General features: G+C 36.0%; 1 protein-coding gene across 1 annotated transcript in view; it reads left to right on the top strand.

Annotated features, from left to right (window-relative positions):
• LOC117173443 (potassium voltage-gated channel subfamily KQT member 1-like) overlaps window positions 1-12,867 on the top strand; it is a 302,430-nt gene that overhangs the window by 185,531 nt on the left and 104,032 nt on the right. The window contains exon 10 of the mRNA XM_033362018.1: window positions 3,574-3,791. Coding sequence (XP_033217909.1) covers window positions 3,574-3,791 — 218 coding nt within the window. The remainder of the gene's footprint in view (window positions 1-3,573; window positions 3,792-12,867) is intronic.

Here is a 12,867-nt window from a genome sequence, read left to right as displayed (position 1 = left end):
GGTGATTATTACATATAATTTTTCAATAAAGAAAACGAAAGAAAAAAAAACAGGTGTTCCTTTTTTCAGATTCCAATGGGAACAATTTGTGGTGGTTGTCCAAATTTGGTCGTAAGATTCTTGATTTTATTTTCAGGAATTCTGTTAATCAATTTGATTATTGGACGTTAAAAAGAGATTTAACATTGGATTGTTTTACTATTTAAATATCCTAACTTTTAGTGCAATATTCCGCAAAATCCTTATTTCACTTGTATAGGGTAGTTTTTGAGGCACCGTGAAAAGGTTACAGAGTGTTTGAAGTTAAAAATTAATATGGTTTTGTATTTCTTGCAGAGTTTTTAACGAGATGATGAAAGTATTGCCTATACTTTATCATATATTTTCACGTTCTAGTCGGAATATTCAAAAATGGCAAAAAATGACGTTTTTTAACATTATCTTGTGCAAATCCTTGTATTCATAATTTACACGCACACACACGCGAACACAAATAAATCTTCTATGGCAGTATTCCAAGAGGAAATTGTTCCTTGTCTTGAACTACTATGCCATTGAGGATGGAAATTCACGTTCGCTTTATAATTTCAATGTCATATGTAAGTACCTTTCTCAACTACAGTCCGGAAGTTCGAAGTTCCGTGAACAAAATTATTATTCGTACAATGGCGAGGCGAGGAAAATGTAAATTGATGCGAAGACTCCTACCTTTTTGATTTCAAACAAAAAAATTGACCTCGAGTCCTTATCACGCTATTCAAACTCACGAAAGGCTTGATACAATCTTCAGTTTTTTTAGAATACAATCACTCGCGTGACGAATAACTTTTTGATTAGTTACAGTAACGTAGAAGCCGAAAAAAGACAAGAAACAGATTTAATCTTAACTTGATTTAATTATCTTTTAGTCAGAAATGTTCCGGAAAAAATGGTTTCATCTTCTCAATTCTATCGATCGCTTCATGGAACATGATAATAATTATTACTAGCAAAAATAGCGTACAGTATTATTCGAAAATTGGCTGTCTTTATTTTTCGAATTTTCATTCATAGCGACCTCAAATTAGTTCTAAACAACAAATTAATTCAATTAAAAAAAAAAATTAATGAAATTTAAAAATAAAACATTAAAAAAATTGAGTTTTCCTAGTTTTTGGCGTTAATTATTATTTTTTTGCGAATTTTTTTCAAAACAAACTTTTTCTTATACATAAAAAGACTATTTTATGCTGATTTTTAGATTTTTTTAGCAATTAATATTGTTTACAACAATTTTGTCTTAAAATAACAGAAAGTCAAGTTTTTTCCGAATTCTTCAACTTTTTTTCAACTTGTCAGTTGCGGTCGGTGAGACGTCAATTAAATTAACCAGAAGAAATTTCTTAATATAGTGATTGTTATCTGTAATACTCCTCTATTATAACTATTATAACTATTCTATTCTAAAATAATTTCATTCCAATTTCGAAAAAGGAAATTCCCTGATTTATTATTTTTATTTTTTTCGATTTTAAGAGGTGTCGGTTTTGACTCAAAGTTTCCCATGTAAAATGCATGGGGAAAAATCACTTTTTTGAGTTTTTGGAATAATTTTTTAGGGTTTGAAAAAATGTGAGGGAAAAACATGGGGCCTGTTAAGAATTATCCAACAAAGAATTACATGCATCAGACATATGGGTTTCAAATCCGTAACACACCACTACGAGTACCTAAAAACTCCTCTTAAAACAAATAATGTCAATTATTCATGAAATCGACGTTTTGAGCACTGTATTCTGATATTTTTTCACTTGAAATTATTAATATTGGCCTAGTGGAATATTTAATATGGTTGGTTAATTAATTTTCAGTTATTGAAAAAAATATAATTTGTTTAATTTTTTTTTCGTAAATGGATTTTTTATCCTAAAAATGATTACCATTGGCCTAGTGGAATATTTATTAAAATTAGTTACATAATTTCGTTTCGATTTTTTTAAAATAAAAATTATTACTGTGGTTCTAGTGGAATATTCATCAGTAATAATTAATTACTGATTTATAATTAATTTAATAATAATCAATTTGTCAGGAATATTTCAGCAATAATTTTTATTGAAAAACAATTTTTTTAAATAAAATTAATCAAACATTGTTGATAAATATTCCAGCAGTAATAATTTATAGGGAGAAAAATTTTTGAAAAAAAATTGTTAAAACAAATTCCATTTTTTTGAATAATAAATAATCAATAAACCAATGTTAATAAATATTAAACTAATAGTGATAATTTTTAGGGGGAAAACGACTTTTTGGAAAACAAATTATTGAAACAAATTCCATTTTTTTAAATAATTAAACCTGAATAAACAAATTATAATAAATATTCCACTAGACCAATATTAATTATTTCAAGTGAGAAAAAGACGAGAATACAGTGTTCAAAATGTCGATTTCACGAAGAATTGATATTTTTTGTTTTAAGGGTAGTTTTCAGGTACTCGTAGGGGTATGTAACGGGTATCAAACCCATATGTCTGATAGATGAAATTCTTCATGGAATCATTCTCTACAGGCCCCCATAATTTCTCGACACATTTTTTCAAAACCTAAAAAATTATTCTCAAAACTTAAAAAAGTGATTTTTCCCAAGGATTTTACATGGAAAACTTCAAGTCAAAACCGGCACCTTTTAAAATAAAAAAAATAAAAAATGAGGAAATTTTTTTCGGATTTGGAATAAATTGGACGGGGGGGGGCGTCGTTGCCCTCTAGCATGCAAAAAATTCTGGCATGCATTTTTGGACCACCCTATTGAACAACTATGTTTGCTAAACACCATTCTAGCATTCACTCTAGCATTATTCAAAGAGAATATTATTGAAAATTATAATAAATTGTTTAGGAAATTTGTTATAATAACTTAAATTAATTGTTACCTAAGTCTAATTGAAAAGTGGACAGAAAGTAAACATTTTTAGAAAAATGTGCAACTTTCTAGCATTATTCTGTAAAAGTATCATCATAAACTCTATTCTAAGAAAAAATTGCTAGAAACAATAATAAATTGTATAAGAAAAGGCATGTGAAACTCTAATTATGTGTGGAAAATAAGATTTATTGTATAAAAATAAATTTTATTTAAAAAAAAAACTGCAAAAAATTCATTACAAGCGGCCGAAGTATTTATTCATTTGTGTTCTATACCCAATTTTTAAGAAAAGTGCTTTCTTATAGGAAATACGCGTTAAACTGCGTGGGGCTCGTGGAAGCTCTTAATATATTTTTTTGCGCATTGCAATGCAATTTGCAATCATTGAAATCGATAGAGAATTGCGCCGACAATTCACAAAAGGTCAAAAATACATTATTATTCCATAAAATTATACTCAGTAGCTTCTTTTGTACTTGACGAATCTTGATAAATATGAGGTTAGCCTGAATTTCGAAGAAAGCATAAAACACGAAACAGAAAAACCAGGGAGGAAATAAGAATAAGTCCACTGCAAAAAGCTTTGGTGTAGAATAATGCATGCTGTGTGTTCGATGTGTTGTAACGGGAGGGCACCGGGGGTTCAGTCTCTGATGATCCAGGTGGCCAAAAAGGCGAGCGTCCTGAAGAGGCGGAAGTCGCGCAACCGCATGGACGTCCAGCAATCTCAGCAAGCTCTGCCGCCGGTAACGATATCCGGTGGGGGGACAACGACCGGGCAGAATGGCTCCCAACAACGAATAGAGAACGAGAACGACGTGGTCTTCTACATGGAGGAGCCGAAAGCGAACACCCCGAATAGAGCGAGGAGAGACAATCGGTAAGTGACAACTTGACAGCTTCTCGAAACCGCCAATCCATATATCGTATCGGTCCAGTTCGCATTTGACAGTTCGCAAGAACTCGAAATCCTAATTCTCCATGAACATCTGAATATTCTTCAATTTTTCCCTCCAAATAATACCTATATTATATAGGTAGTAAGTCTAAGTATTAACTTCATAATTTTGAATAATTTTGCGTTTTTTAAATTATATCGAAAGGAATTTGGATAAAAAAAATATTATAATGGAGAAAATAGCTTTTAAGATTAGTCTTGTTATTACCATAAACAATTTTAAGAAAAATGCATTATTTTGGCATTTATCGACAGAAAAATGTGTTCTTTAATGGCAGTTGATTTAATTGCAACCTTCGTAATAATTTCAGAAACATTCATAATTGTTGATAATTATTATGATTTTTTAAAACAAATTTAATGAAAAAATGCGTGATTAGGGCATTTTCTGACTGGAAAATTATTTTTTTAATACTACTCTTTTTTATGGGACGTTTATGATAATTTAAGCACCAGTTATAATCAGTTAATCAATTTGATATATTTTTAAACAAGTTTAGTACTAAAATGCATTTCGGACATTTTTTGACGGAAGAAATCGTTTTTCTTTCAATATCAGTCCTTTTAATTAAGAAGACCATGATCATTTTATCAAAAATAATACTAAATTGGTCAATTTTATGACTTTTCTACACAAATTTGACAAACAAATACATTATTTATGTATTTGCAGAAAAACAAAAAGTTAATTTTTCAATATAATAAGGCTCAAAAAATATTTGAAATAAATTCGAGAGTGTATCACAAACACATTGATGGAGTTATCCTGTGCAAGTCAAATGCAGAAGTATCAATTATATTTTTATAAATTTTAAAAGACGTCTATTAAATCCTAATTAAGTTCTCTCAATTCAAATAGAGTTTACCAAACATGTGTTTGAATACATTTTATTGGATCATCATTTAGAAAAAAAAATTTTTTTAAACATTCAATGTTTTATTTATGAAAGGGTTTATGTGATGGTTTAAAATCTGTGTCAACAAGATTTTTTACTATAGAAATTTTATGTTTAATTTAATGGTTAGGAAAGTTAGTGCTTATAGTTAGAAAAAATTTCGCTACCAATCAGTAATGATCATGCATGAATTATGTTTTAAAATTTAAACATTAAGAATAGGAATAGAATTACTAGTTGCAATTTCATGTGTAAACTTAAGCCTAGAATGGTAAAGGTTAAATTGATTTATGGCATAATTGCAATTTATTTTCAAGTAAGACAACGAAAGTGGCGTCGAAGTATCTGAAATATGTATGTATGGAAACATCTAAATTTGTAATGACAGGAGATTCCAAATCTTGCATAACTAAATCAGCTAAGTTTGGCAAAATAAGAGATCCCATGGGTGTTTCGTGTATTTGTCTATGAAAATCATTGCAGTTGGAAAAATAATCAATAAAGATGATATATACGAGGTGTGTTCAAAGAATAAGGTGACTTTATGGTTTTCTCAAAAAATATTCATTTATTACTCAATATTTATGTTGTCCCCTTCAAGGTAATCCCCCTCAGATATAATGCACTTGTGCCAACGATTTTTTCAATCATCGAAGCACTTCTGATAATCATTTTGTGGTATAGCCTTGAGTTGTTTCAGCGATGCAGTTTTTATCTCCTCAATCGTTGAAAATCGATGTCCTTTCATGGGTCTCTTCAGTTTTGGGAAGAGAAAAAAGTCACTGGGGGCCAAATCCGGTGAATATGGAGGCTGAGGCATGACTGTGGTGCTTTTTTTTGGTCAGAAAATCTTTCACAAGCAACGATGAATGAGCAGGTGCATTATCGTGATGCAAAAGCTACGAATTGTTTTTGCAAAGTTCCGGACGTTTTTTGCATATCGCCTCTCGCAAACGGCGCATAACTTGAAGGTAATACTCTTTATTGACCGTACGACCTTGTGGTAAGAATTTCTGATGCACTCCGCTACGGTAATTAAAGAAGACAGTGAGCAAAACCTTCACATTTGACCGAACTTGACGTGCTTTTTTCGTTCTTGGAGACTCAGGATGCTTCCAATGAGACGATTGGCTTTATTTTCGACGTCATAGCCATATACCCACGATTCATCCCCAGTTATAACCCTTTTGAGAAAATCAGGATTATTATTGACTGCATTCAACATCTCCTGAGCGGTGGTCATGCGATGGATCTTTTGATCAAAATTAAGCAGTTTTGGAACAAATTTCGCTGACACACGTCTCATGCCCAAAACGTCCGAAAAGATAGCATGGCATGAGTCAACCGATATTCCAACATCTTGAGCAACTTCTCTGATGGTAATTCGGCGATTTTTCAACACCATTTCATCCACTGCTTGAACGTTTTCGTCTGTTGTTAACGTGCTGGGACGTCCAGGGCGAGGTTCGTCGTCGACATCCTCTCGGCCTTCTTGGAACAGCTTGTACCACTTATACACATTTTTCTTACTCAGAGTAGACTCAGCGTATTGCTACTGTCAACATTTCAAGAGTTTTAGAGCACTGGATTCCATTTTGCACACAAAATTTAATGCAAACTCTTTGCTCCATTTTTTTCGAAAGAAGAAAATCGGCGAGCACACCAAACCCTTCTAACCTTTAACGCCTCTACCAGAAAAACAACACGAGCTATATAGTCAAAACTGTGAACATATGATCGTGACGAGTGTACCAACACAACGAAACAAAAAATGTAATACTTGAATGTACGTAGCCCGCGAAAATTGAAAAGTCACCTTACTTTTTGAAAACACCTCGTATCTAGAGAAACCAAAATATGACCATGTGGAATTGTTGTTTTGATAATTATATATTTTAACTCAAATTAATTTTTTACCTGCATTTTAGGTACTGTTAAACATTTGTTTAGAATATTATTCAATAAATTAGCTCTCGGATGACATATGTTACGTTTTCCGAAAAACTACCCATAAGTCGTACACACCTACCCCTCATGATCAAAAACTTTTAAAAGTGGGAAAACCACCAAGGACGATATAAAGATTATTAAGAACTCAAAATTAATAACTCGACACTTGAAAATTTGTCCTCATTATAATTTTCCTAAAAATTACCCTTTCACGTGAACGTCTGCAGCGGAACATATATAAGTATGAAAAAAGCATAAAAAACAATACAATTTAGAAAACACTGTTAGTTGATATTTTTTGGATCCTTTTTTGCTCTCTGATAACATACCTGTACTCAAAAACCTACCTCTTAGTCGTACACGCCTGCCCCTCCTGATGAAAAACGTTTTAACAGTGAAAAAATCACCCTGAACAATTTAAAGATGATTTAGAACTACAAATTAATTACGTGACACTTGAAAATTTCTCCTCATTATAATTTTTCAAAAAAACTATCCTTCCATGGGAACGTTTTCAGCGGCACATATATATTTATTAAAAAAGCAGAAAAAATAATACAATTCAGAAAACACTGTTCGTTGCTCTTTGTTTGTCTTTTTTTTCTCTCCAATAATATATAATACGTTTCCCAAAAAATAGCCCTAAGCCATACATACCAACCTCTCGTGATCAAAAACGTTCTAAGTCTTAAAATAAACATTAAACAACGTAAAGATGTTTCAGAACTTAAAATGAATTACTATATACTTGAAAATCCCCCCCTCCCATATTATAATTTTCTTCAAATAACTACTCTTCCATGTGAACGTGTGCAGCGGAACATATAAATTTATCAAAAAAGCATAAAAAATAATATAATTCAGAAAACATTGTTAGTTGATTTTTTTTTTGTTCTTTTTTTGTTCGCCGATGAAATATTATACGTTCCACGTGAGTGTATGCAGCGGAATTCATAAATGTATTATCACCTATTTTTATTCCAAATTTTTATATTTCGACAGAATTGCAAATTATCATTTTCATTTGCATTACTATTTGAAAGCGTTTTCTTTTACTCTTATTATTTCGCTTGAAGGGCGCCAGGACGTTTTCCAGTAAATCAACCATCAAACGACCAAAGGGGCTTAAGTTTTTAATATTCAATCGAATTTAAATTAAATAATAATAATAACAATATATTCAAGGATGACTGAATAAGTCATTATCGTCTGTGAGCTTACACTTTACCAATTTATGGTCACTTACAATTAGTTAATCTAGTTGGCAAACTTACAGTATTATAACAAAATTATGGCGTCACTCGCGAGGCCTCGGAATACAATTTTTTGGACATGCACGTATTGCATGTATTGATTGCGTATACAATTAATTTACCGGAATTCAATTTAATATAATTTGAATTATCTCACATGCGTAAAATACATTTAATTCCTAATGCAAATCAATTTACATTAACAATATTGAGGTCCAATCCCGAAAATCATCCAAACTGATCGCGTGTACCCCACTTGTAGAAACAAGTTACAAGAGGGTAGCCCTATAAAAGTCCCTTGAGTGTACAATACTAAAATCTTAGTGTGAACTTGACGCAACGCTAATGATAGAATCCGTTCTCCCTCTCTTTTCTTCAAATCGCGACGGCTCGAGATGGCAGAAAAAACCGATCATATACGAAGCTACTCGTTCGGCACGGCGCAATCAGTTGAATCATCGCGTTGCATACTCTCACAGGATATAACATGCGAATGAAAGTAACAAAGTAAAATGTTAAAAAATGCGCGCGCACATACATATGCTTCGGTTTTGACCGAACAAATATGATCTTATATAATTATCATCAATTGTCAAATACTCCAAGTTGACGTAGTTTGCCGACTAACTCAACACATAGAGGAAAACAGTAAGGGTCAGACCTAAAAGCCATGAGAAATAAAGGATGCGTCCATTTTTGCTGGTTTTTTTTTTTTTAATTTTATTTGAAGCTAGTGCCTTACATGATCCATTATTATTCAGAAAAATCAAAGGACTAAGTAATAAGACAGCCGATCACGCCTTTATTCCATCGAAAGAGGCTTCCTATTTTTTTTGCGACATTAGTAATTCCAAAAATGGTGGTAATAATCTACCAGAAAGGGCTGTCACGCCTCACCATCGTTTTGCAAACGACTATGTCTAACTGTATATTAAAACGACCGTCGCGAGTTCATGAAATTTTACAAACTTTATCTTAGAGCCCTGAAGGCACAATAGAAGTATTTTTCACTTTAAGAAAAACCATAGTCATACCTTTATCTGACGAGAACCTCTTAATGTTTAGACACACGCCTTGATAGTTTTTGAATGATCAAATAATCTTTTCACGTAATTTACGAGCAAATTCTCAGTCCATACTGATCGAACTCAGAACGACAGGCGACACAGTCTTCATCCGGCTCCAGGAACGGACCGGAAGTCACGTGCTTATACATTAATGAGGACCTAGCCTACGCTCTATGCCGATTCCTCGATGATCGACAATGGATTAGCAAGTGTTCCTAATTCTTATTCTCGTCGCAACAGCGCACTACTGGCACTAATTAAAATGTGCCCAGTAGAAATGTTCAGATTAGTCCCGTTTTTAAAATTGTGCAGTGACATCTTTACTGGGTTTTTAAAAGATGTTGGATATGATTGACCAAACATGCATTTCTTAAATTATTAGATTGGGTCCCTATATTAAGGGTTTCTGCTAAATATGGTTACAAAAATAAATAGACAGTCGCGGACAATTGTCCAGGGGTAGTCCCGAAGCAATTAACCCCCAAGCGGTGGTGTAGAAACCGTGCCGAAAGCTGAATGGCACCTGGGTGAGGTGTCTAGAACGGTGACTCTAGCATACCGGGCGACCTCTCAGAGTACGCAGACTTATCCTTGCATACGGGGCTCTACAAGGATGGACGAACCCCTGTCCCTAGCTTCTCGTGGGAACAACAATGACAACACCAAGCATAGTTGTAGTAAGTTCGGTTTCAAACAACAGAACGCGCAGGGCACCCGACAATGGGTCGGCCAACAATGCCGACCAATCTAGAGCTGGGGGAGCTAATGAAAATGGAGTCAATACGATGGATCGGCGGGATCTCGCGACCTTTGGGTGGACGGAGCGACTGAATCACGACTTTCTAGAGTGCTACGATGCGAGTGTGGCCCCTGAACAGGATTACATGGTACGGCTGCATGCCCTGTGGTGCGAGAAACACCCGAAGCTGTCGCACTTTTCGCAGCAACGTCTGCAAAACCACGCTGAACTTTTCCGAAAAACGGGCTATGTAAGCGGAACGCCTACTCTACCACAGCTAGAACAAGTCGACAACAGAGAAAGAGAGGTGACACTAAGACCAACCGCGGGCAGGCATCCAATAGAGGAAGAGAGATGCTCTATGACCCGCAGAAACATCAACGCCAAGGTTTCTTTCAAGCCTAAAGATCTGGCTGAAATGGATGACGAGCTTCGTGAACATTTTACCGAAGAATCCGACCTCTGAGCTATCAATTATTGTGTGTATAATGAAGCGAGAGCTTTGGCCGATGCGAACCGTAAAACAAAACCAACGGTTGATCATAAGATCAAAAGACGAATGCTACAAGTTGCCATAAAGATAAGCTGGACAAGACAGTACGCATCCCGCATTCAGTTTGTGATTGACTACATCACATCTGGCAGGAATTTTACCGCCAAGGTTTGAAAGTTCGCGCGCGAACTCCGGCCCGTTATCACACACTTAATAAGTCAAAGCTGCTAACCATCAGGCAGCATTTTGTTGAGAGAATACGGATACTATCTGACGCTAAGAGAAGTCTAAAGCGGAGGGAGATGTGGGTCAGAGAAAACAAAAAATTTCTCTCTGACCCATCTCGACTCTTCTAAGACCCTCCAGTTACTGTCGACCACCCGCCCAAACCAGAGGAGGTCGAAGTATTTTGGAGAGAAGTCTACGAAGTGCAGCATAGGCTGGGCGAAGACTCAGAAAATATAAATAGCTTCAAGGAGCTATGTGATGCCCTCGTAACACCTGATTAAGAATGCCAACCCATCACTACCGAGGAGATGAAAAAACTATTAAGAGGGATGAAGAACTACTCTGCACCGGGACCAGATTATATCAAAACCTTCTGATGGAAGAAGTTTTCTTCAACCCATCAGCAATTGGCCCATATTTTCACCTCATATTTAAAGTCGGAAGAGCCGATTTCGGAGTGGTTGGTGGAAGGTCGCACAATACTCCTGCCGAAAATAGGCAACTTAGCTAACCCGAAGAATTACAGGCCAATCAATTGTCTGAACACACTTTATATGATATTCACAGCTATCCAAATGATAGGATTATTCGGGCTATTGAAGCTGTGTGGCAAGAAATGTATGAACAAAGAGGCTCAAAGAAAGGCGTAGGAATATGTCGGGAGAACCTGCTCATCGATAGATGTGTCTGCAAAGATGCAGCATTCTACCAGCGTGACCTATCGATGGCCTGAATTGATTATCGGAAAGCTTTCGATTGGACCTCCCATAGACACAAGGTCACTCATGTATTTTACATGGACGATCTTAAGATCTATGCTAAAAACAAAGAGCAACTACATGTAGCTCTAGGGACTGTCAACGATATACTAAGGAAATTGGAATCAAATTTGGGTTAGTTAAATGCGCCAAGGTTTATTTAAAGCGAGAAAAACTTAATGGCATCCCTGAAGATCCTGAGGTCGTTGATAGAAGCGCTATACGACAACTTTGCGCTGAAAAGACTCATACATACCTGGGCGTGCCACAGAGCCGCATTCAGTATGTGACATCTATAAAGGATACTCTCCGAAGCAGATACAAACGGCTCTTCCAGCAGATTTGGTCTTCCGAACTATCGGCGAGGAGCAAAGTATCTGCAACGAACATGCTTGCTGTCCCGGTAGTACTCTATTCATTTGGAGTAGTTCCATGGACGAAGAACGAGCTCAGATCCCTTGATATTGGGACAAGAAAGGTTATGCACATGAACAAAAGCATGCATCTTAAGTCTTTCGTTCCGCGACTGTACATCTCACGCCGTCAAGGTGGTCGCGGAATATTGAGTCTTGAGTCTTGAATGTGGGCAAAGGAGCGTTTCTGTAGAAAGCAGTGGAGGAGGCTGCTGAAACGCTCGGACTTAACTTCAGTATTAGGGGTGAGCAAAATGCATCAAATCTTATCTATCTCCAGTACTCACTCCTGAAAGCCCGGATTAAGAAAGCACAAGAGAAAAACTTTCGTGAACAGCTCCTTGATAAGAGGATTCACGGTATTTTCCACAGAAATGGGAAGGATCAGTCTATGTCTCGTGCGCTAACGTCTGCTTTCCTTAAATTGCCCGGATTGACGTCTGGTACGGAGGGTTTCATTTTTGCCTGGCAAGACGGTGCCATTTCCACCTTAACACACTGTCGCCACATTTTGGGCCAATACATTCCTGATGATAGCTGCAGGGCATGTCATGCACACCCCGAGCATTTAGTTCACATACTATCTAGTTGTCCAACTCTTACGGCATTAACCTTAATATCGCTCCTCTAAATGCTCCTAGGGAAATCGAGTCAATTGTCGAGAATGGCAAGTGCCGCATATACTGGAACTTTATATTCTCGACAATTGTTTCTGTTGCTCATTCGAGGCCTGAAATGGTCCTTCTTGACTTCGAGAAGCGAACCATGTTCGTTATCGCATTTTCGGCACCAGCTGACAAAAACATTATAGCCAAAGAGAATGAAAGGAAAGAGAGGTTTCGAGAACTTATAAGGAAGTTGCAACGATTGTACCCGGAATATTCTGTTAAACTAATCGCCCTTGTCATCGGCGCTCTTGGAGGTGCCAAGCTTTCACTCGCTAATGGCCTAAAAAGCATCCCTGCGTGCCAAGAATATGCTAAAACACTTTCGGGAAAAATGCAGAAGGCGGTAGTCCTTGGGTCGCTCCGTGCGCTTAGGGTGCACTAGGCTTTTACTGCATCGTCGTATTAATTCCTTTACAGACTGTAACCACCTATCTCTCGGTCGTGAGACATGGTTGTGGCTGAAATTTTACCGCGATTTCACTGGGAGCGGGTGCAATTTTCCAGATTAGCACCCTCCCTGCGCGTGTGTGTAT

Source organism: Belonocnema kinseyi, chromosome 5 (genome assembly GCF_010883055.1).
Source record: "Belonocnema kinseyi isolate 2016_QV_RU_SX_M_011 chromosome 5, B_treatae_v1, whole genome shotgun sequence".
Classification (NCBI taxonomy): domain Eukaryota; kingdom Metazoa; phylum Arthropoda; class Insecta; order Hymenoptera; family Cynipidae; genus Belonocnema; species Belonocnema kinseyi.
Note: the sequence above shows the minus strand (reverse complement) of the source record. Positions and strands in the feature narration are given on the sequence as shown.